The sequence below is a fragment of the Panicum virgatum genome, chromosome 5N (genome assembly GCF_016808335.1).
Source record: "Panicum virgatum strain AP13 chromosome 5N, P.virgatum_v5, whole genome shotgun sequence".
Lineage (NCBI taxonomy): Eukaryota > Viridiplantae > Streptophyta > Magnoliopsida > Poales > Poaceae > Panicum > Panicum virgatum.
The window spans coordinates 63,911,783-63,933,376 of record NC_053149.1 but is presented as its reverse complement, the minus strand read 5'-3'; the positions used below and the strand labels follow the sequence as shown (position 1 = coordinate 63,933,376).

Here is a 21,594-nt window from a genome sequence, read left to right as displayed (position 1 = left end):
TTCAAAGAATGACCAAAAGAAAAACAACCTCGGTCATCAATGCTAGATATATAATACATGTTTGGTCAATTATCCTTCACTAACAAGCACCGCGTACCGCACCGCACTAATTCACGTTCCTTCTGGAATGACATTTTTGTCGAGTGACTTTTCTTGGTTTCCTTCGGTTTGAACAGAACATTTGGCTTCCCTTAATGTAGGAGTTGATAGCACTGGATGTGCTATCTCTCATAAGAGTTGCATTGCAGTGTAATTAAGGTGTCATTTTGCTTCGAGAAGGAACCCTCGCTCTTGAACTGGGACGTCGCCGTTGCACTCCTACCACTGAAAAGGATCAGAACAGAACAAACACATTATCCGTGCAGTAAACAGCTGGTGGTGACTTGGCACCTACGTAGAACGAGCGCATGACATTTCTACCGGCTACCTACTGCGGGAGCATCGTTATTGCTAACCACTCCTTGGCAGTCGCTTAACGGATGGCTGAGAGAGACATTCACCCTGCATCATCTCTGCTAGATAGCATCGTCCACTACTTCTCGTATACTCGGAGAATCTTTTTGCCTTCAGTTTGAACAAAGTCCATCCATATGCCCATGCATATCCATATCCATGCTCAAAAAAATAAAATACTAATGCAAATGAAAGTTGCCTGCGTCGTTTGAACAAAGTCACACGGCTTTGGTTAACCTCCTCCTCTTAGTCTGATGATGATTTTTCCAGTTGCAGATACGTGGAAATTCTACCAATGCAACTTGTCGATATTTCCACCTACCTCCTCCATGACTTGCCTAGCTATCAGGGAATAATGCGTTTCTGGACGTGATCCGAGAGATTGGAAAAGGGGTGTGTAGGTTGAGAGATTGAATGGATTTTTGGCGACGAAGCTAGATTTTTTTTTGTAAGAGACGAAGCTAGATTATTACTCGCTTGGGGGAAAGCAAGGTGAAAGAAACCTTGATGGAGAAAATGTATGCCTTGCTTTGTTTTATTTGCCCACTACTAGTCAAGTAATTGTCGTCGTGTCAATTTTGGCGGTAAAGAAAGCAGGCCGCGAAGTTGCAGGTACGTGTGGTCATTTTCATGAGCACGTAACATACCATGCATCACCTCGCGTACCTACTACTGTACCGTGTAGCGTAGCAGCCCACGGGTTTACTGACTTTTTCTGCTTTCGACAGATGGCGCAGTTTTACTGACTTTTAACAGTGACAGACAGGGGTCAACAATGACAACAAAAATAAGGCTTTGCCGTCAAAAGAGAAAAAAAATCAGAAAAATCTAACAGGCATCTCAAGATTGGGCCTAAGAGTTACTGCCAACGGCGACGAAGAAAGTTCCCTGAAAAGAGCCCATAAACCTACTAATTGCAGGGCCTTATTACGGACCAACTGAAAAATTGTCCAGGAAAGAGAAAAGATTGACCAGTGTGGGACCCCGCGTCAGTCAAGCAGGCAGGAATAAAAAGCGGCACGCCTCCGGAACACCCGCCCAGTCGTGTCGTGTCCCCGGCCCCGCCCAACCCCGCCCGCCGCACCATGTCGGCGCCCGAAACTGCCGCTTCGCCGGCGCCGGAGCCGCCATCGGATCCGCCCGCCGTCTCCGACGCTGCCCATTCCAACTCCACCCCGATGGCGGTCGAGACTCAAACCCTAACCGAGCCTCCGCCCCAGCCCCAATCGCACCAGGCCTCCCCGCCTCCTTCCGGGGAGGACGACGACGTGGTGGTTGTCTCAGGTGCTTCCGTTGGTGGCGACGCCGCGGCTTCCGCGGCGTCGGCGGGCAACGCGACGACGGAGGAGAGGGTGAGGGGGCCGTGGTCCCCGGAGGAGGACGCGGTGCTGAGCGACCTGGTGGAGAAGCTCGGGGCGCGGAACTGGACTCTGATCGCGCGCGGAATCCCCGGCCGCTCCGGCAAGTCCTGCCGCCTGCGCTGGTGCAACCAGCTGGATCCCCAAGTCAAGCGCAAGCCTTTCACTGGTATTGCCCCCTTTCATCTTTACATTGCTATTTTTAGCCCATGACATGAGAAATGTAGCAAGACCGAACATTGACCTGAAACTTTTTCATTTGCAATATCTAAGTGGCTATGCCGATTTTGTATTGCCCTTATGTACTCGGTACATTGTACATTCTGCCTTTTCGTGCGAATCTTATATGTGTGTATGTCATATTTGCGTGCTGAACATGTGAATGTGATCTTTGGCCGCAGAAGAGGAGGACCGTATTATAATGGCTGCTCATGCTGTCCATGGGAACAAGTGGGCATGTATCGCAAAGCTTTTGGATGGGAGAACTGACAATGCTATCAAGAATCACTGGAATTCCACTCTGAGGCGTCGACACTGCAATGATGGTGGATGCAAACATGGTGTTTCTATGGAGAGGAGCATCCCGGAGGTGTCCAGGGCAATTTCAGAAGAATCTTGGCCTTTAAAAGATCTCAGTTCCTTCACAGCTATGGATGTAAGGGATGCTCCTGTGCAAACAGTTACGGAAACATCTCCTGGGGCATGGCTCATCCCAGATCAGTGTTATAGCACTCAGCCTGTTGATCCGCCCTACCTTTCTCGACCAGTTGCAAAGATTGGTGCTTTCAGACCATACAATCTAGGACATGTTTCCGAACCTACCCAACAGGAAACCCCAAGTTCTGTCTTCAAACCTGACTCAACTCTTAAAGCTTTGACTCCTGAAAGTGAGGTATTCAAGTTTGCTGATCCTACGTGCTTTGCTGCTGGGGTTCCAAACAAATGTGGGCATGGTTGCAGCAGTGCCCACAAGCGGACTCGTACCTCATTACTGGGTCCTGAGTTCAATGAGTTTGAAGATCATCCGCCAATTTTGAGTAGTAGTTTTGCTTCACTGGTTTCAGAAATTAGCAGCATTGCCTGGATGCGAAGTGGTATGCAAAGTGATGCCAGTAGCTTATTGCAGTCAGCTCCACCAGCCTGAAAAATTAGGAATCCTGTGAAATTGCATGCTGGAATATTTGCAGTGGCTTAGATTCAGACATTATGATGTCAACTCATTAATTACAGTCCTGTGTTTCACCGTCGGTAGATGACAAAGCATTTACTTTCGTGGGCGTTACTGTATACTTATTTCCGGTGCTGTCTTAGGCTAAAGTATGTACTTTACTGCGTTGCATGTGGATGTGCTACTTAAGTAATTGGGCAACTTTATTGCATTATAGGAAAAATATATGCCATTTATTTTATGTTTGTATGTGTTGTCGGTTCATCATAGGGCAGTGACGTAAAATAAGTAAGTAGCCAAATATGGACTGATCGTGATCGTTTAAGGAGAGATATCTTTGAAACTGAATCGATTGGTGGAAGTTGTCAGGCAGCCGGGTTGACCCCTCCTTCCTCATAAAGGTGAATTGCTAATTTAGGGCCACTATTTAGCTTACAGTAGTGCTACTGAAGAACAGTGTAAATACAAATTAGTACTGGAGTAATAATTTGATAGCTTGTGCTTGTGATATCAGCTTGCGCAAATATTTTGTTTGTTCATTGAGGTTATGTTGATTTTGTTATCATTTCCGTGCTGTTTTATTGAGTGTTTATTGCTTTCCCACTAATTTATGACTATCTAGTTCAAGTTTGCATACTGCATATGGTTTACTTGAATTTATTTTCTTATGATTGTCATACAAACTGTCTCTTACCTAATCGCAGCTATTGTTTCTGATACTCACACATTAGTTCAAGCCAACAACAAATCTCACATCTGTGTTATCCGCGACTCCGTGTAGATACCATGCTCACAAATATTGTGGTCTTTGTCAATGAATATATATACTATTCCTTCACTTAGGAGTTAGGATCTTTTGCCATATTTATGATATTCATACTATTTTTACCGGTTTTATTTGGAAAGGTATGCATACATTTGAAAATTCATGTTTTCCTTTTAAAAATATAACTTTATATATATATATATATTATGTGTTTGTGTAATGTTTGGTTGACATTGTTTTGACAGAATTACTGAAAGTTGGTTTTGAACAGACATGTGGTATTAAAAAAAATCTAGTTGTGTTACTTGCTCCATGACTATATTTAGTTACAATTGTGTGAATTGGATGGTGCGATTGTGGGTGTTCGCAGTTTGTTCATTGTGCACTATTGTCCTCTGGGAAGACAAGCACTCCCATTTATTTTGTTGAATTGGAACAGAATAAGCAAATTGCCTCTGGCATTTGAATTGCTCTGGAGAATTGGAATAGCATATCAAATTACGTGGCTTTCTATGATCTTCCTTTGCATAAAGTTGGTAAGGATTCCATCTTCTAGAAACTATATGAATCCTAACTGATGGTGGCAGCAGTAACTCTTGTTTCATGTCCTTTTGACATTCCTGTACAAGCCATCCTTGCCAGAGATCAAATTTCTTTTTGAGTGTCACCACTGCTTGTGCTGTCTGCCCAGTTGGCTTGTAAAAATCTATATTCCTGTCTTCCTTATAACACTTGTTGAAGGCAGCAGGAATATGTATTGTCTTTATCAAGATGAAATGTTCTGGTTATCGGGGTGTGATAATTTGTGTCAGCGCTATCATGTTAGTCTGGTAGTTGGTTAGTCTTGCTTTCCTTAGATTGCACGTTCTGGTTTGCATTATCAGCATAGACCCAAAGTTGTCTTCTTTCAAGTTTCTATTTGGGGCCATGTGATGTCCTCCAGGACCACTCATTCATAATTGTCGGCATAACCTCGCTGTATCATGACTAATGTTTATTCTATTTCTATCACCGGTGGCCAGTTCCATTTTCCCTTCACTCTTTTGGTCCTGCTGTGATGTTACCTCTAATTGCATTCCTTCTGAGCAATATCCTTCTGTTGTCGTCCAATGACTAATATTTATCTTCCTTGCTGCATGAGCAATGTCTGTATGAACTGTGCATCTTGTCTTTGTTGTCTCTGGTAGGCTGTAGGGTGACATCCTTCAGCATATTGCCCTTGGCCTTTCCTGTTGCTGTCTGGGTTTATGGTCTCGCTGGAGCTTTTATGTGCCTGCACCCGACACCTATTTGTATATATATTGCACATGCCACTAAACATGAGCTTAGACAAAGACAAGCACGTGGTTTTGGTTTGTGTGGGGGGTATTCATCTGCTTAACCAAGTTATTACTCTTACATGTTTGCTGCCTTGGTCGTCAGGGTCAGAGGTCCTCCTGAGGCTCCATAGGCAATATAGAGTGGTGAACCAAGCAAAGCCTGGTGAATGTGTGCTGCAGAATTGTTCCTTTGCTAACGCCCGAGTTCTGAAAATCTGGCATCTAATCCTTTGAAATTGCTGCTTTGAGCTGTTCAGATTAGGTGCGACGTTCCTTCAGCCTGTTGAGCTGCTGCTCCTTGGATTGGATGGCCTTGTTTGTTTTCCCCACGCTATTCTATTCTAAAAAAAAATCTTGCATGCATGGTGTACTAAATGAAGTCTATTTGCAAAACTTTTTCAGGGATGAGTGTAATTTTTCGCGACGAATCTAACGATGGTAACTAATTGATGATTTGCTACATTGATGTTACAGTAACCATCTTCTAATCGTGTGGTCACAGACCTTATTAGATTCTTCAGGGTCACTAGCGCGGGAGTTTTAAAGTTGGTTTTGTAAATTGGTTTTATTTAACACTGTAATTAGCGGTTAAACTAGCATAGTACAGACCAAACGGGCTGATGCCAGTTGGCACCAGGCGATGGACCTGGCGACCGGCCCCGCGCTGTGAGTTGTAGTAGTAGGATATTAGGATGTGCCTGTGCCGATGCTGAGATCAAAGATTCTCTCCCCGTCATGGGGGCCGGCCATGGCCCATGGATGCCGATCGGAAACAGCTCGACGCATCGGAAGGAAAATTATGGGGTTTGTTAGGATTTCGATTAGGTGAATAGTTCCTCATCAGGCACCATGGAGGTGTTGGTCGGGTGGGTCCGATTAGTTTTGTTCAAGGCCAGCCTTGACGATCTGATCTCCTTCCCTAGCTAGATTCCTCCTGCCCGTGCTGCATGTGTAAGGGTGTGTTTAGATGTTTTTGGCGTAAATTGTTGGAAGATAATTTTACTATTTCGGAATATTAAATAAAGTCTATTTACAAAATTTTTTGTACGGATGTGTTATAAATCGCGAGACGAATCTAATGAGTTTAATTAATTCATGATAAATTCATAATTAGCGGATGTTTACTGTAGCATCACTGTTGCAAATCATGGATTAAATAGACTCATTAGATTCATCTCGCAATTTACAATCCATCCGCGCAAAAAGTTTTGTAAATAAATTTTATTTAGTACTCTATGCGTGTATCCAAACATTTGATGTGGTGTTTTTAGATGTAAAATTTTGAGATCTAAATAGGCCGTTGCACCCAATGCTCGAGCAGTCGTCGTCCTTCAGCGCCGTAACACCGTTGTTGCCTGCTGTTGGAGTGAGTCACGTGAAAAAAAAATAGAAAAGAGGATAGGAACACCATCTTCTTTTGCATCCAGGTCCCAGAATCCGCTGTTGCTGTTGGAGTGAATCTCTTTCACGTGCTTTTGCATCACGTGAAAGATTGTTCGCTGGAGCTTGACTGCTCTCCTCCAGCACCGGCGGCAGGATGCACGGGAGACCCGACCACGACACGACCAGCGCGACCGCGGCCGGCAGGCGCGGGACGCCTGATGCCTATCAATCCCCGTCCAGGAAAGCACACAGCAAAAAGAGCAGGCCGCGGAAAGCAGCGAGGACCGGAGGATTCCCCAGCGCGAGCAGGCCGAGCTCGCCGGAAATATCTCGTGTTGGTGTCGAATCCAAGTCACGCGGGCCGCGGTACTACCCAGTCTACCAGGCTGCCACCTGCAGGATGCTCTCGCCGGCTGAGGTGGCGCCGGCCGCCGGCCGCCGGAGAGAGATTAATTCGCCGCCGGCCTCGCTGAAAGCTGGGTCGTGCGGTGATCGAATGCAGTGGATGCCATGCTCGAACGGGCGATGGCGTCGTCAACTCGCGATGGTATTGGGTATCCTCCTTTCGTGCATTCCAGGTCGAGCTGCCGGCCGTGCCGTGCGTCTTCTGGTTTCTGGGGTTGGTGAAATTGTTGGACCAGATCATCAAGCTACGACCAGGGAATTGGCACCAAACTGGCAATTCAGGCCATGAATTGAACCACCGTAGGTACAACGCCGCGGCGTACCGAAAAAATATCCATTCGCGTACGTCACCTGATGACGCTCTCGTCTCGTGTTTGGTGATCAATGGCACGGCCCTGTATGTCATGTGCTCATTCGCGCAACCACCTCCTGCTGCTGCTGGGATCATTGGTCGTGTTTGGATGAATGGATGAAAACTTTTGCACAAAAAGACGAATGCATGCATGAAGTACTAAACGAAGTTTATTTGCAAAACCTTTTTAGGAATGAGTGTAACTTTTCGAGACGAATCTAATGAGCCAAGTTTCATCATTATTGGCTACAGTGATGCTACAGTAACTGCGCTCAACCATCCTCTAATCATGCGGTCAAAGACCTCGTTAGCTAGAGCAACTGCTACAGTACCACAGTTGTGGAAGTAATTTTGTAATTAGACTTTATTTAATACCCCTAATTAGTAGTCAAAGTATTGTTTCTCTCTCATCAAAATTTTTCCACACTCCAACAAAACATGGCCATTGTTGTGGTTGCCAGACGCTAGAGAGTAGAGAGTAGTGGCCAGCTGACCATTTCGTTCCACCGGATTGGAGTTGATGAGCGATTGTTGGGTGGCTTGTTGCTGACTCCCAACTCCGAAGCACATGACGATGACGACGGTCTCGTCTCGTCTCGCCCCTTGTACGCAGGCCACTCCAAGTACACGGGATGAGCACCAAACGACTCCGAGGGACGGATACGGCCAGCCATCCCCGGCTCCCTCTCTTCCCCTTCCCCAGTTCCCCTCCCCGACAGCCACGGCGAGGTCTTTTGTTTCCCCTTCTCTCCTCCGCCTACCACCCCTGTGTTTCTCTCCTTCCGCTTCTCTCGCTCTCTCTCTCTCTCTCTCTCTCTCTCTCGGCCCTCGCCGCTTCTGTTTTGTTTTATCTGCCGCGGTCCACGGCTGTGGATCTTTGAGGGGTCACTTGAAAATCCAATCTTGCGGCGGCGGCCTCCATGCTCAACTCTCTATAGCGTGTAGCCTCCCTCTGGGTTGTTGCTGCCTCGCTTCTCCTCGTGATCGGCCGCATTGAGCTGTGGATTCACGTCTGGTTCCCTTGACGCCGCCTGCGCGGGTGGTATTTACTGCGCGCTTTCGGCGTCTCTTCTTTGCTCCCCTCCCAATTTGCTCCGGCCGGGAGTAGATGTCGCCATGGCTGGGCAACTTGAGTAAATTCTTCCCGTTCCTTGAATTCGTTCCATAGGTTTCTTTTCTGGCCATGGTGAACGACGGTGAGCAATCGGCGATCGCCGCCGCCGTCGAGCCTGGCGTGGAGCGAGGTCGCGTGAGCGGCGGCGGGCGGCGGCTCGGGGAGGAGAGCTCGGACGAGGATGAGGGGAGCCAGCGGTTCTCGGACGCCGAGGACCGGTCCTGGCACTCGCACTCGCGGCAAGGCTCCGCCTTCGAGTCCGCGTCCGCGTCCGCGTCCGTCGGCTGCGACGCCGGCGCCAGTGCCGGCGCCGGGGACGCTGCAGAGCGCGCCAGGAAGTCGTGCGTGTCGGAGTGCTCGCTGGACGACGTCGTCGACCTGGAGGCGGGGCTGGCCGAGATCACAAAGGCTAGCCCGGACAAGGCCGAGAGGAACTGCCGCATCTGTCACCTCGGCCTGGACAGCGCCGCCGACGAGTCCGGCGCCGGCATCGTGCTCGGTTGCTCCTGCAAGAACGACCTCTCCTGCGCCCACAAACAGTGCGCCGAGACCTGGTTCAAGATCAGAGGCAACAAGTAAGTCCACCTGCTGCCATGTCCATACAAAATCTGCTTTGCATGATTGCCATTACATGTCAAGTTTACAGGCTGCCAAAATTAAAAATATTTTCATGTGTTAAGAGTTCCTTGCAACTGCAATCCTGTCACTATTTGCTTAGGACAAATGCCTTTATGAGAAAAAAAAGGTTGCCATTTGTCTGTCTCTATGAGCACATGGTTATGGAATCTTAGCAGGAAATTGCTATTTTGCTTGAGTTAGGTGGATGATAAAGGTTTCAAGGAGATGGGGGAGGAAAGGTTAAAGTGGAATCAATTGATTCGTAGGTTATCGAAGGGCTTTGGAATGGCCATATGGTAGAACATCGGAGAGTCGATAAAGTCAGATTCCCCTTTTTGCCCTGGCCTTCTCTTGCAGATTCTTGTGTAATTCTGTTGATCCTCCAACGTGGAAGTCACTTCGATGTAGTGGTGCTGTCGTGTCAGCTTCCATGAAAATGTGTACTTCATGAAAATTGTAGCTACTGATCATTCAGCGTAAAAAGGTACACTGAGTGTTTAGTATCTTCATATTGGGAAGAGAGAGTCCTTTTTGTTGGAAAACTTACTGCAGAATGGTTTTCCAAACAGTTCGTTTAGGACGAGAATTCAACATAGGGTGAAGGTTATAAGTAGCACAAGTTACTAAATCAAAAAAGTTGCTCAGCAGACGTGCTTTTCAGTGTCAAATGTTATTCAGAAAATGCTTAACTCAAAAGATTGGCAAGCACAGTTTCCCCTCACATCAGGTATATGAAATCTAGATTTCTGGTTGATAATTATAATAAAAATGAAGTGGAGTAAATGGAAAGTGATGGGTAAAGGCACCATGCATAAAAGGAAAACTTAGGTTAAGCTACATCAGTAGTGCCAAATTTCTTAGCTCCACTCTTTTTTTTATCCACAGCATAAATGAAAATAACTTTGCACCAAGCTATCATCTTGAAGAATCAACAATGATAAGATTCTTTGAGTAGTGTTTACGAAAAAGGACACGATTTAGTGCCCCTTCAATTCAAATGCAAGCATCCCGATGAATCGAAGGGGTAGCTTTCTTTACAATGTAACATCCATATTTTGATTTGCTTTATTGTGAAGATGTTATAGCCAGCTCTCCTACATGTTTGATGTAAAAGATGTTATAGCCAGGTGTTACTGTTTCTTCTGCCTACAAAATCAATGTGTTTTTTGTGGTATTTTATTTTCACTGGGTCTTCAAGCACAGACTTTGTACATTATTTTCTCACAAAATATATCACTTATAGCTGCAGAGCTGATATAGCATATATGAATTTCAAAATACGAATCTAATCATACATATTTTGTAGACTACACAACTTATTATTTAACTAATTGTTGATCAAATTTATAAAGTTTCACTTTTCCAAAATACAATCCTAGTATTTGAACCTTTTTAGTTACTTCTAGATTGATGGACATTATGAAAGTGAGTTCATACTCCTATGCATAATATCAGTAGACACCCTCTTGACACTCAAGTTTAATCATTTGCTAGTCCCAAAAAAAAGTTTAATCATTTGCATGATATCATGAGAAGTATATTGTTTTGGAATTTTTTTTTACTCAAATGAACTGTACAAATTGTTATATTTAGTTCATTAAACCCTCTTGACCACTCAGTTTTCTTAATTTTGTAAGGATACTGAAGCAACTTTGTTCCTGTTGTGGGCTTTTTGGGGTACCCACAGCCGGGTGACGGAACGCACCCGCCTAATCCCAGAGGGGGTGTACTCAGGATTGCGCTAAGCGATTAGGCCGATCTAGTTGGGGGCAAGAACGCAAGAACACACGAGAATTTAGAGTGGTTCGGCCCGCCGGAGCGTAATACCCTACGTCCACTGTGTGCTGTATAGCTCTTGTGTTTCAGGATGAGTCAAGCCTCTACTTCCCCAGACCTCTCCTCCTTTTCTCTAGCGAGCGTCTCCCTTTTATAGACCAAGGGGACGCGTACAAAGGCGTTAGACCCCGACAGGTGGGTCTAACGTGGATGTATGTCATACTGCGCCGGAAGCTTCAATGGAGCTATAACGGTTGAGAATCTCTTCTCGGATACGCTTCATCGCCCTGTAGACTCTCTGACCGAGGGGAGTCTTTATTTGTCCCATCGGCGAGGCGCCCGTTGGGCAATGTAGCTTGCGGCGTAGTCTGTCGAGGCTACCGTGTAGTCGCCATAATGGGCGAAGCCGAGCCGTCGTGTCCAACTAGCATAGTAGACTGACATACGTGGCGTGGCCGGTTTCAGCGACTGCACTATGCGCCTTGGTAACACGCGACCAACAGTGCAACCTGGCAAAAGCCGCCTCGGGCTCTGCTGTGGCAGGGCGCATTTCCGCCTACCGCATTGAATGCGGTAGGTAGGCGAGTCTTCCAGTGGAAGCCATGCGGCCCCGTGCCCGCACCTGCGGACACGTGGCAGCTCCGGACCAGCCCCAGGCGGGGTGTCGGTTCCTCCCCGCTGAGGGGTCCGGATAGTATATATGGGGGTCCGGGACCCGGCGGGAGGTCCGGGGGCCCCCAGTTGTTTTGGCTGAGGGCTACTTCCTCCGGGACACGTGGCGTCACCGGACCCTCCCCAAGCCGGGAGCGGGTCCGGGGCCGTTTGCCGGGAGAGTAGGGCTCCGGACCACAGGGGTCCGGCTGCTCGGCCGTCAGGGCGTAGTTAAGGATAACTATGAGACTCTTGCCTAGGCACAGCAAGAGGGGGTACCCCAGTCCTGGGGTACCGACAGTGGCCTCCGGGCCCACCTCGGGAGAGTTACGAACCCACGGGTGGGGCCACCATCATGATGTGTTTCCACGCAACTTGGCTGTGTCGTCGTGCTCATGTCGAGAGCGGGTGCTCCGGATCCCTTGGAGGCCGGATCACCTGTTGCCAGGTTCAGGTACTAGAGAGCGCTCCATAGGGCGGCGAAGGTGTAGGCTTGGGGTACGGAACCAAGCCAAGCGGCTACACGGACCTCGGACCGCCCAAGGAGCTAGAATCACTTCCCCGGACCTGGCTGCTGGCGACCGTGGCGAGCGGTCTCCGCCGGAGCGGGCCACCGGAGTGGACTTGGGTCGTTGGTGACGATCCCATGAATTACGCTACCGGACCTTGCAGCAAGGTATAGGAAACCAGGCCTTATACTAGAAAGGAGCCCGGGACCTCTAGGGACAGCAGTCTCGGATACTAAGGGACTCGTAACAGAGTAGTGAAGTACGTAGGCTTAGGGTACATTACCAGGCTAAGCTACACAGAGCTTCTCTACCCCAGGATACGGGCACCACTTCTCCTGAGCAGGTCCCTAGAGGTCCGAACTGCCTTCCAGCTAGAAGGGGTGTCCCCACCTGACCACAAGCCAGCAACTCAATTTGGATTGTTAGCAACAAAAGAAAAGATTTCGTACGGAAGAAAGAAAACATGCAAGCTGAACGGACAAGTGCTACTAGGTTAATGTAAAGATAGGACTGAGAAAGCAAATCTCCATTATTGCTTGATTCGTGGTGTACATCAGAGGTAGGGATTACGAGGGCGGACCTCTACCGCTCTGGACCACTTGCTGGTGTCGCCTGTTGTGCGATGAAGCCAGATGTCGGGTTTACAAATGCGGACCTTTACCGTTCTGGACCACACGTAGACACCAAATCATTACAAGGGAGAAACACACTCAATCCTATCTAGTGATAACCTACAGCCGCTGCCCCGTAAGGCGTGCATGTTGCTGACCGTAGTGGAGCTGCCACCTTGGGGGCTCTTCTGAGTCGTTGGGGGCGAAGGCGCCCCGGACGTGCTTGTTCAGCATCATCCAGCATCACCTCGGGAGCTTGCAGGGTTCTTCTCAGCGCAAGAACTGTCCCACGCTCAGATAGCATGAGAACAAATTCATTGGCTTTGAATGGGAGTACCCCTGCCGTTGCCAGATGCCGACGGAAGCCAGCCCGATGGCCGCTCATAGCGAGCTGAAGTCAGCTCGACGCCCTGGCGCAGCGGAAGGACGGGTGCTCGTTTGGACGAGCACGGAGCGTGGAGAAGGGCGGTCGTTCGCCGGCTCCGCCTTGGTGCTGGCACAGGGCCCCCGCGCCTTGCGGTGGAGGCTGACGCCTGTCTGCAGCAGCTCCAAGGGGGGCTTGAGCCAGGAGAGCGGGAAGGCGACAGACATCCTTCCGGCTCCAGGCTCCATCTTGAGAGGAAACCTTGAGCCGACGCCGTGCCGCCGCAGGAGACCCCCGGTGGTTGCTTGAGAGAAAACCTTGAGCCGACACCAAGGTGTTGCAGGGTGACGGGAAGCAGGCGTCGCCCCCGTGCGGCACCGTGCTGGCTCTGAGGTGTCGCTGTGGCGACGCACAGCAGGCACCACTGTCGTGCGCCACCGCACCAAGGACACTGTTGCCTCGGTGTCAGGGCATGCGGCGTACGAGACGCCATGCCTCACTTCATCTTCTCGTCGTCGTTGCAGAGGATGAGCTCAACCTCAGAAGCAGAAGGTGAGCAAGGATCCTGTCGATGCTTGCGCGATCCCCACGGACGGCGCCAAATGTTGTGGGCTTTTTGGGGTACCCACAGCCGGATGGCGAAACGCACCCGCCTAATCCCAGAGGGGGTGTACTCGGGATTGCGCTAAGCGATTAGGCCGATCTAGCTTGGGGGTAAGAACACAAGAACACACGGGGATTTAGAGTGGTTCGGGCCGCTGGAGCGTAATACCCTACGTCCACTGTGTGCTGTATAGCTCTTGTGTTTCAGGATGAGTCAAGCCTCTGCTTCCCCAGACCTCTCCTCCTTTTCTCTAGCGAGTGTCTCCCTTTTATAGACCAAGGGGACGCGTACAAAGGCGTTAGACCCCGACAGGTGGGTCTAACGTGGATGTATATCATACTGCGCCGGAAGCTTCAATGGAGCTACAGCGGTTAAGAATCTCTTCTCGGATACGCTTCATCGCCCTGTAGACTCTCTGACCGAGGGGAGTCTTTATTTGTCCCATCGGCGAGGCGCCCGTTGGGCAATGTAGCTTGCGGCGTAGTCTGTCGAGGTTACCGTGTAGTCGCCATAATGGGCAAAGCCGAGCCGTCGTGTCCAACTGGCATAGTAGACTGACATACGCGGCGTGGCCGGTTTCAGCGACTGCACTATGCGCCTTGGTAACACGCGACCAACAGTGCAACCTGACAAAAGCCGCCTCGGGCTCTGCTGTGGCAGGGCGCATTTCCGCCTACCGCATTGAATGCGGTAGGTAGGCGAGTCTTCCAGTGAAAGCCATGTGTCCCCGTGCCCGCACCTGCGGACACGTGGCAGCTCCGGACCAGCCCCAGGCGGGGTGTCGGTTCCTCCCCGCTGAGGGGTCCGGATAGTATATATGGGGGTCCGGGACCCGGCGGGAGGTCCGGGGGCCCCAGCTGTTTTGGCTGAGGGCTACCTCCTCCGGGACACGTGGCGTCACCGGACCCTCCCAAAGCCGGGAGTGGGTCCGGGGCCGTTTGCCGGGAGAGTAGGGCTCCGGACCACAGGGGTCCGGCTGCTCGGCCGTCAGGGCGTAATTAAGGATAACTATGAGACTCTTGCCTAGACACAGCAAGAGGGGGTACCCCAGTCTTGGGGTACCGACAGTTCCCCTACTTCAGAAACATCTCCTCAATTGGTGTTCATGTGAAATTAGGCCTACATCCGATTGAATTGAAAATATGTTTGCTTTTATTTTTGCTTTGTATCATATTCAAGGTTTGTGTTGCTTGAAGTACGTATATAAGTGTAGTTAGTCATTATTAAATGTTTTGGTAAAATTGCATCCATACCATATTATCTGAATATAAACAAGGATTTGTTTTAAGTGTCTCCATCTCCTCTTTCATTGTCATATAGGATCTGCGAAATCTGTGGCTCAACCGCGTGCAACGTGGCAGGTTTCAGTGATGCGGACTTCATCGAGCAGTGGAATGAATCGAGCAGCACCGCGGCCGCCCAGGCAACAACCGCCGAGCCTCGGAGGTTTTGGCAAGGCCACCGGTTCCTCAACTTCCTCCTCGCTTGCATGGTGTTTGCATTCGTCATATCCTGGCTCTTCCACTTCAATGTCCCTGGATGAGTCCTGGCGCGCATTGTTCTCAATAAAAGCTCCAGAGCCAAGACTGGTGAAGTATGGGGGTAGTGCCAGAACGCAAACTGGCTTGGGCATGGGCAGACCTGAAGATTTGAAGAGAGTTGCTTGCGTGAAGTAAAGGGAGGTGTTAACTTATTGAGAGTACGACTGCACATGCTGCAAAAAAAAAAAAGAAGGATGACGGGTTATTCTGTAGAGATTGGGTGCGCATTCGCGAAATCGGGGAATGGAAGGAAGATAGCATGTTTCATTGCTTCATGTTTTCGTGATTTGAGCAAGCAATTTTCTGTTAGAGTTGCTTATCATATAGTACTCTTGCATCTGCTTACACCACATTCTATGTAGATTCTTCTTGCAATTCAGAAGGGGCGGCCAAAAGGCCGGACTGTGACCAAGTTTCCATCACGCAGACATTTGTAGGAACTGCAGCTTGTACGGGGTAGGCTTCTGCCTTCTGGTGTATCCTACCTTCACCACAAACCCTTCTCGCCAGAGAGGGGGTACCCGGCAACATCATTTCGTAGATTTGGCGAGTTTAAGTGACCAAGGTATCGAAGCAATCAGTCACATGCAGCATGAGCGATTCAAGGGAGATGCAGCTGAGCTGCAGCAATCAGCGTTCATTTTGGCAACTGTGCATGACATTTCTGGTTGATCTTCAAAGGTTTAGTACAAGTTACGAAGCTGGCAACATTTCTGCAATTGGACAGTAGCAGCAGCACAATCACAGGCCATTTATTCAGAGAGATTCAGAGTCTCGGATCCACACGTTCGCTGTCCATATGCGGCAGAAACTGTAAAACTTTCGCAGCGCCATAGTGCAGACTGTATGTAGCCGTTGACAGGGATGCAGCTGCACGGCTGCACCCGCTGAGTCGCTGACATGGGAGCGGCGATGCGCGCCAACTCCGTGCACGGAACGCATCGGGCGCATGTGCCTTGTCTCTAGTACCCGCCGGTGCCGCACGCAACGCGGCGCGTGGCTCGCGGCGTGCGCAGCCAAGCGGGTGCCTTTTTCTTTAGGGCGCCAAACCCGTGAGGCGTTCGGCTCTCGGGAGCCCGGCGGTCAATCGTCACACGGATCGATCTGCCCGGATAAGTAGCTGCACGTTCAAAGGCGGGTCACAGGGGTCCAACAAAAGCAACCACCACGCGCTGCTCACGTACAATTACTCAATTACTGTCAATCAGCATAAATTAGCAATCACCAATTCACGACAGCTGAATTTTGTTTTGAAGTGGAACTAAGCTGAATCTAATTGATATATACATCACAGACCAATTTTTCTCTCTAATATCATCCATTTTGGAAAGTCTGGAGGATGCAAAACTGTAGCACCAGCCTCTGAGAAAAGCCGTGGCATTCTAATTCTTTTACAGTTTCTACCACTATTTCAAAGTTCAAACACCTCATTTATCCGTCACCATACCGTGCAAAGGAGCCGAACCAAAATGATGTTGCAGCCTTGCAGGTACCTTGAGAAGCCTTTCATCATGCAGAGGCACACCAGGCAATTTCATTTTCGTTTTGTTTTCCCGGCAGATTCCCCTGTCGACGTTAAAGGCGACAGAACAATGAAAAGCAGCTGATCAGGTACCAGTGGGAGTGGCATCAGAGACACTGTGGCTCATGTCTTCTCCATGCTTCCCATTCATCTGTACTCGTTGTCGCTGAAATGACCAGGAAAGGGATACGTTAAGAAAACTCGGAACAAAAAAGCACGAGGTTTGTGAGCTGCGAAAGCAGTGAGATATACTTTTTGAAAAGAAAGCAGTGAGATATATATACTAGCTCATTTTAAGTTTATGCATGCATCCGATGGTACCCCAAGGACCAAACCAAAACATTTATGCAAATTCTATAGTACCCGATCCGTAGCATCGACAGTGTTCCCATTTAACAACTTATGGAACTCATCCCTCATCCTTCCATCAAGTTTATGGAGCCCTTCCTTCGTCCTGCCGTCTTCATCTTTTGAGCTCACTGGAAGCAGAGATAATCCATTTGTACGATCTGGCATTTCTGCAGAATTGCCAGATAAGCTTGTTATGGAATGTATTGTATGGCCGTTTTGCATGGTACATGAGGGTAAAAGAAATGTACCTGGCAGCTTCTTATCAACAAAGAATACAACCAAATTAACAGTGTACCTGTGGAAAGAGACTGTCAAACGGAGGCAGATAAGATAATCATGTCACTGAAATTAAGTTTTGTCCCTACCAAGCAACAACAACATCCACGGTGTAGTGCTTGCGAGAAGCAATTATAAGAAGACTCTGAATTATAGCCATCAGCCAAGCAAGGAGCTTAATCAACCTACAACATAGAGACCCACCAGAGAAACTGGAACAGGTGAACAGGATCGGTTGGGGAGGCAACTGATATGAAAATTTCATGCTGATTACACGTGACTATGCAAGACATACTGAGGGACGCATGACTGCCACTATAGATTTCAGTACCTGTTTGATCCATATTTATAGTATGTGCGCACAAAAACTAGGGTAAAGATCATGTGAGATGAGAATATCAGATCACCACAACCAAAAAGCACTCCACGAGGAACTGCAAGGAATATTTGAGTCAAGAAAACTTTCCACCCACATGAGTAAGCCAACAATAGAAAACTTACAGTTAATCAGGAGCACTTCAAGTGCATTATTTGGTGGTGGAAGAGTGGCAAGTTTTGAGCCCTATGAATGGCACGAAATGATTGTGTTAGCAATAGTGCTCACGAATATATGCTTTGGACAGAATGAGAAATCAAAGTTACCTCACGGCAGTGATAATTTGGACCGGGAAGTTGAGTGGAGTAAAATGTGACAATCCGTAAAAATTGTGAAGCCTGTACAAGAATTTATGATCACTTGTTTGAATATGTAAATAAATCTGAACACCATCAAAGTAAGACAGCCACACTTACAACTAAAAATGCCAGCACCCTTCGCCACAGTAGAACAGTGTAGAAACGTTTGCTATGATAAATAAAAGGGTGAAAACTCCACTGCAATACCATAAACAAATTGTCAAGGCTCAATAGCTCATAATCCCAGTATATGATCAATCATTATAGAAAATTAACGCTAAACAATTAAGAAAGCATGCAATGGGTACCAAGAGCATATTACAAAAATAGATCCAAAAAAGTAATTTGTACAAATGTGGAGCCTTCATTGTACATGATGGCAGTGTAAAAACAACATCACCAAACAAACATTTTTGTTAGTTTAGACATGGACAGTCCACATAAAACTTATATTATCTAACCTTAATAAACATTGAAATGAAATGAGAGGTCCAATTTATCTAAAGGTAACTCATGGTGGAGATTCCAAATAATTTCATACACCAATCGTCAGACCCGTCTGCGTTCATGTCAAAAAGTCGCATTAAGCTAAATCACTAAGTTTGACATATCAATCTGGTTATCTAGATAACCATCACTTTAGATTTTTAATGTTGGATCGATTGCATAATCTGCAATTTAATTCTCAGCATTGAACATGCACACATTCATGGTATAAGTAATCAACATCAAATAGAAAAATTGAAAAAGTAAAAGGTTACCTACCAACAGAAAGGAAATGAAGATGAAAGTGAATACGCTCTCGCTAAGATAACCTTTCTCTTGTCCAAGTTCCTACCATATGGAGACTCGTTGCCAATGGGACAAAATAAATCAGTACCTTGTATTCTTTTATTAACATGAACTGGATAAAACCTGACATACCGGAAGGGCCATAAATCCCAAGTCCTGGAGCAGTGGTCCGGGTCGGTGCAAGTAATGTACCCCTCGAGCAGCCAATCCATGAATGTACTAATTATAGGCAAAATCATTGCATGAATCTCCAAAATCATCCAATATTGAACTGATGAAAATATGTTAATAAGTAAATTTCGAGAAGACAATGCAGAATTGTGGAAATTCAGATATTAGGAAATTTCTGCAAACTCAAAATGGAGAACCCTAAAAGACATTTTATTATCAGAAAGTTGGTGTGTTGCTTTGCAGCTAATCAAGCCATCTAAAAAAAATAATTCCCTAGATTCCTTCTCTACTAACTGTGCACAGAGAAGAACCCAGAGTCTACTGATTTCTACAAAGTTCTTGGCTGATGTAATGAAGCAAGAGCAAGACAGGTATATTGTACAAGCACGCGGAAGTCTCCCAGAGAAAAAAACTGATACAAGAGATTACAAAGTTCTTGGACAAGATACAAATAGACCAGGCTAGAAAGACCTGAGTTACTCTAAATGAATAAAGGAATGCTCAAATTGAAAGGATAAATTACATCAGCCGAGGTAGATTGCCAAGACACATCTATGTAGATCATGATAGCAAAATGCCAGTGTTATCCCGAAAACGAATGGAGGGTATTATAGGTAGGAAGTTTGAATATATGTATGTATTATAGGAAGTTTGAATATATGTATCTTCGAAGTTTTTTTTACAAGGTTAGCCAAGGGCGTTATGTGCACTGCTATGGCTGTATCTCCATTGATGTCTAGGACTGATATTTATTTTCCTATAAAGCTTACATGAGGATGTGTTATTTGTCACAATAAAAACTGCAAAGGAATTTGCTAGAAGAAAGTGACAAAGGGCCTAGATTATATGCAGAACAAAAATAAATTCAAGAAGACCTTTACTAAGTAGTTACTGCTTTATAATTTTTTCAAGAAATTTTTGGGGTATATGACTTGAAGAATCCATACTGATATAAAAGGCATTTTATATAATGTATTCCTGGGAGGGAGTAATAATGTATCCATGCACGGAATCTGGGGCATGCTCAGGACACAGAGCCTTTTCACCTTTAGTTTAGATGAACAACGATTTGAATAAAGAGCTAGCCCGTGCTTCTACCACCCATGTGAAATCTCAGTTATCGCGCGCAACATGCCATATATATCAGTAGCTCAATGCATACACAGAAGACACATCACAGAATAATTTGACAGTATACTTGCTTCTACGATACTCTCACCCTGATGAACAACAAATCATCATGCATATAAATCTAGAAGCAATTGGTGTCCACATAAATATTTGTTCAGTCAGAACACAAGTTTAGCATAAACTGCAGTGGGAATATTCTCAGTTGAACGGACAACACCATCGAGCTGAATCATCATAGTATAGGACACTGCTCCTAAATCGAGCGTAAGTTTAGCAGCAAGCACACAATACAGAGGTAACTAAAATTTGAAAGAAGAAAACGGTGTGAACCATCTCCCACCCAAAAATACTAAAGAGCCGGTCTAACAACAAGCAGCGCCACAGCCCACAGTCTCGTTATTATACACACACATGAGATAAAATTAAACGAGATCGATTGAGAAGCTCACCTGGAACACCAATCCTGCAAGCAGCAGTTGCCACTTCTCCAGCAGAAGCTGCAGCTCCGCCGTCGTCTCCGCGCTCACCTTCCTCCACAGCTGCGCGGCCGCGGACACCAATCACAATCAGCAAAACTGACAAGCAAATGCCTAGCGCACGGGGAAGACAGGAAGTGGCCAGTGAATCGATACCTTGGTTGCCTCCCGCGCGATGTACATGGTCGTGTACGCAGCTCCCGCTCCGAGCCCTCCGCCAGCCGCCGCTACTTCCCGGTGGGGTCACACCCATGCTCCGATCCGCACATCACTGCGGGGATCGCGGCGCCCCGCGCCGGAATTCGCCCCGCCTCGTAACCGCCGCAGCCGCCGGGCGGACGACGACCCCACCCGCCCGAGGCAGCTCAGCCTCAGCTCTCGGGCCACGGCGAGGGGGGGAGGAAGCGGAGGGGGCGGGCGCAAATGTGGTTCCCGGAGACGCGACGGGTGGGAACGGGTGGTCGCGGGCCGCCGCTGGGGGGAGTCACGACTCACTCGGCGACGGCGGCGACGGTTTGAATCGGGGAGGGTGGGTTCGTGGAAAAAGTGAGCCGGGGGGCGTGGGCGTTTTGGTAAAAGCCGCGGGCTCCCACCGTCCCACGAGTCCACGACTCGAGTAACCGGCCAGTTCGATCGGAGCGGTTGCTCTCCGCTGCGTTGATCCCGATGGAGGCCGGTGGACTTGGCGATTCACCGTGCTGTGCTCGTGCCCCTCCCATGGCCATGCCCATGTGCGCGCATCACTGCTCTTCTATGCATCCGGCAAACCGTGTTGGCCGATCCACGATCCCTCTCCTTTTTTGAGTTTTTGTTCGAGAAATCGTGTCCAAATTTTTTTTTTGTAACCAGTTCAGAAAGAGAAGAGAAGAGAAGATGCAAAGGGTGTCCGCGTTTTGTTAATTCGATCGGTTGGGCCAGAGAACCGGAGAAAGCTAGCTGTACGGTGCCCATGGTCGACAGCGTACAGGTCCGGGGCCCGCACCACCGGATGTTGACGTGTACTGCTGAAAAAGAAAAGCAATGTCGCCATGTTAAGACATGCAGCTTTCGCTCGGCTCGGAACGGATTTCAGATGTTCATACTGAGCATTGATCCATGCGGCGCACCACTGCAATAGTCTTGTTTCTGACCATTCCACTCGTCCAGAGATACAGCCTTTCGCCAAAACAGTTTTTCCCTCTCGATTTCGTTCTTTCACATTTTTTTTT

General features: G+C 47.8%; 3 protein-coding genes across 4 annotated transcripts; 2 read left to right on the top strand and 1 right to left on the bottom strand.

The window, feature by feature from the left end:
• Positions 1 to 1,495: 1,495 nt before the first annotated feature.
• LOC120676019 (transcription factor MYB1-like) lies at positions 1,496 to 3,224 on the top strand. The gene is made up of 2 exons (XM_039957229.1): positions 1,496 to 1,980; positions 2,213 to 3,224. The coding sequence occupies exons 1-2, from the start codon at positions 1,539 to 1,541 to the stop codon at positions 2,953 to 2,955; spliced, it is 1,185 nt and encodes a 394-aa protein (XP_039813163.1). The 5' UTR covers positions 1,496 to 1,538; the 3' UTR covers positions 2,956 to 3,224.
• Positions 3,225 to 7,784: 4,560 nt separating this feature from the next.
• Positions 7,785 to 15,409, top strand: LOC120675602. Its single transcript, XM_039956802.1, has 2 exons — positions 7,785 to 8,893; positions 14,772 to 15,409. The coding sequence occupies exons 1-2, from the start codon at positions 8,388 to 8,390 to the stop codon at positions 14,992 to 14,994; spliced, it is 729 nt and encodes a 242-aa protein (XP_039812736.1). The 5' UTR covers positions 7,785 to 8,387; the 3' UTR covers positions 14,995 to 15,409.
• Positions 15,410 to 16,173: 764 nt separating this feature from the next.
• LOC120674298 (phosphatidylinositol:ceramide inositolphosphotransferase) lies at positions 16,174 to 20,918 on the bottom strand. Of its 2 annotated transcripts, none has more exons than XM_039955466.1 (12): positions 20,543 to 20,918; positions 20,360 to 20,449; positions 18,741 to 18,827; positions 18,582 to 18,650; positions 17,934 to 18,014; positions 17,784 to 17,855; positions 17,643 to 17,703; positions 17,473 to 17,575; positions 17,231 to 17,326; positions 17,114 to 17,160; positions 16,878 to 17,032; positions 16,174 to 16,680 (listed from the first exon to the last, which is right to left on the bottom strand). In XM_039955466.1, exons 1-12 carry the CDS (start codon positions 20,567 to 20,569, stop codon positions 16,600 to 16,602), a joined length of 969 nt encoding a protein of 322 aa, XP_039811400.1. In that variant the 5' UTR covers positions 20,570 to 20,918; the 3' UTR covers positions 16,174 to 16,599. The 2 variants fall into 2 exon arrangements, with proteins under 2 accessions (XP_039811400.1, XP_039811399.1); XM_039955465.1 differs by having other exon boundaries at positions 17,231 to 17,353; positions 20,543 to 20,909.
• Positions 20,919 to 21,594: the final 676 nt, after the last annotated feature.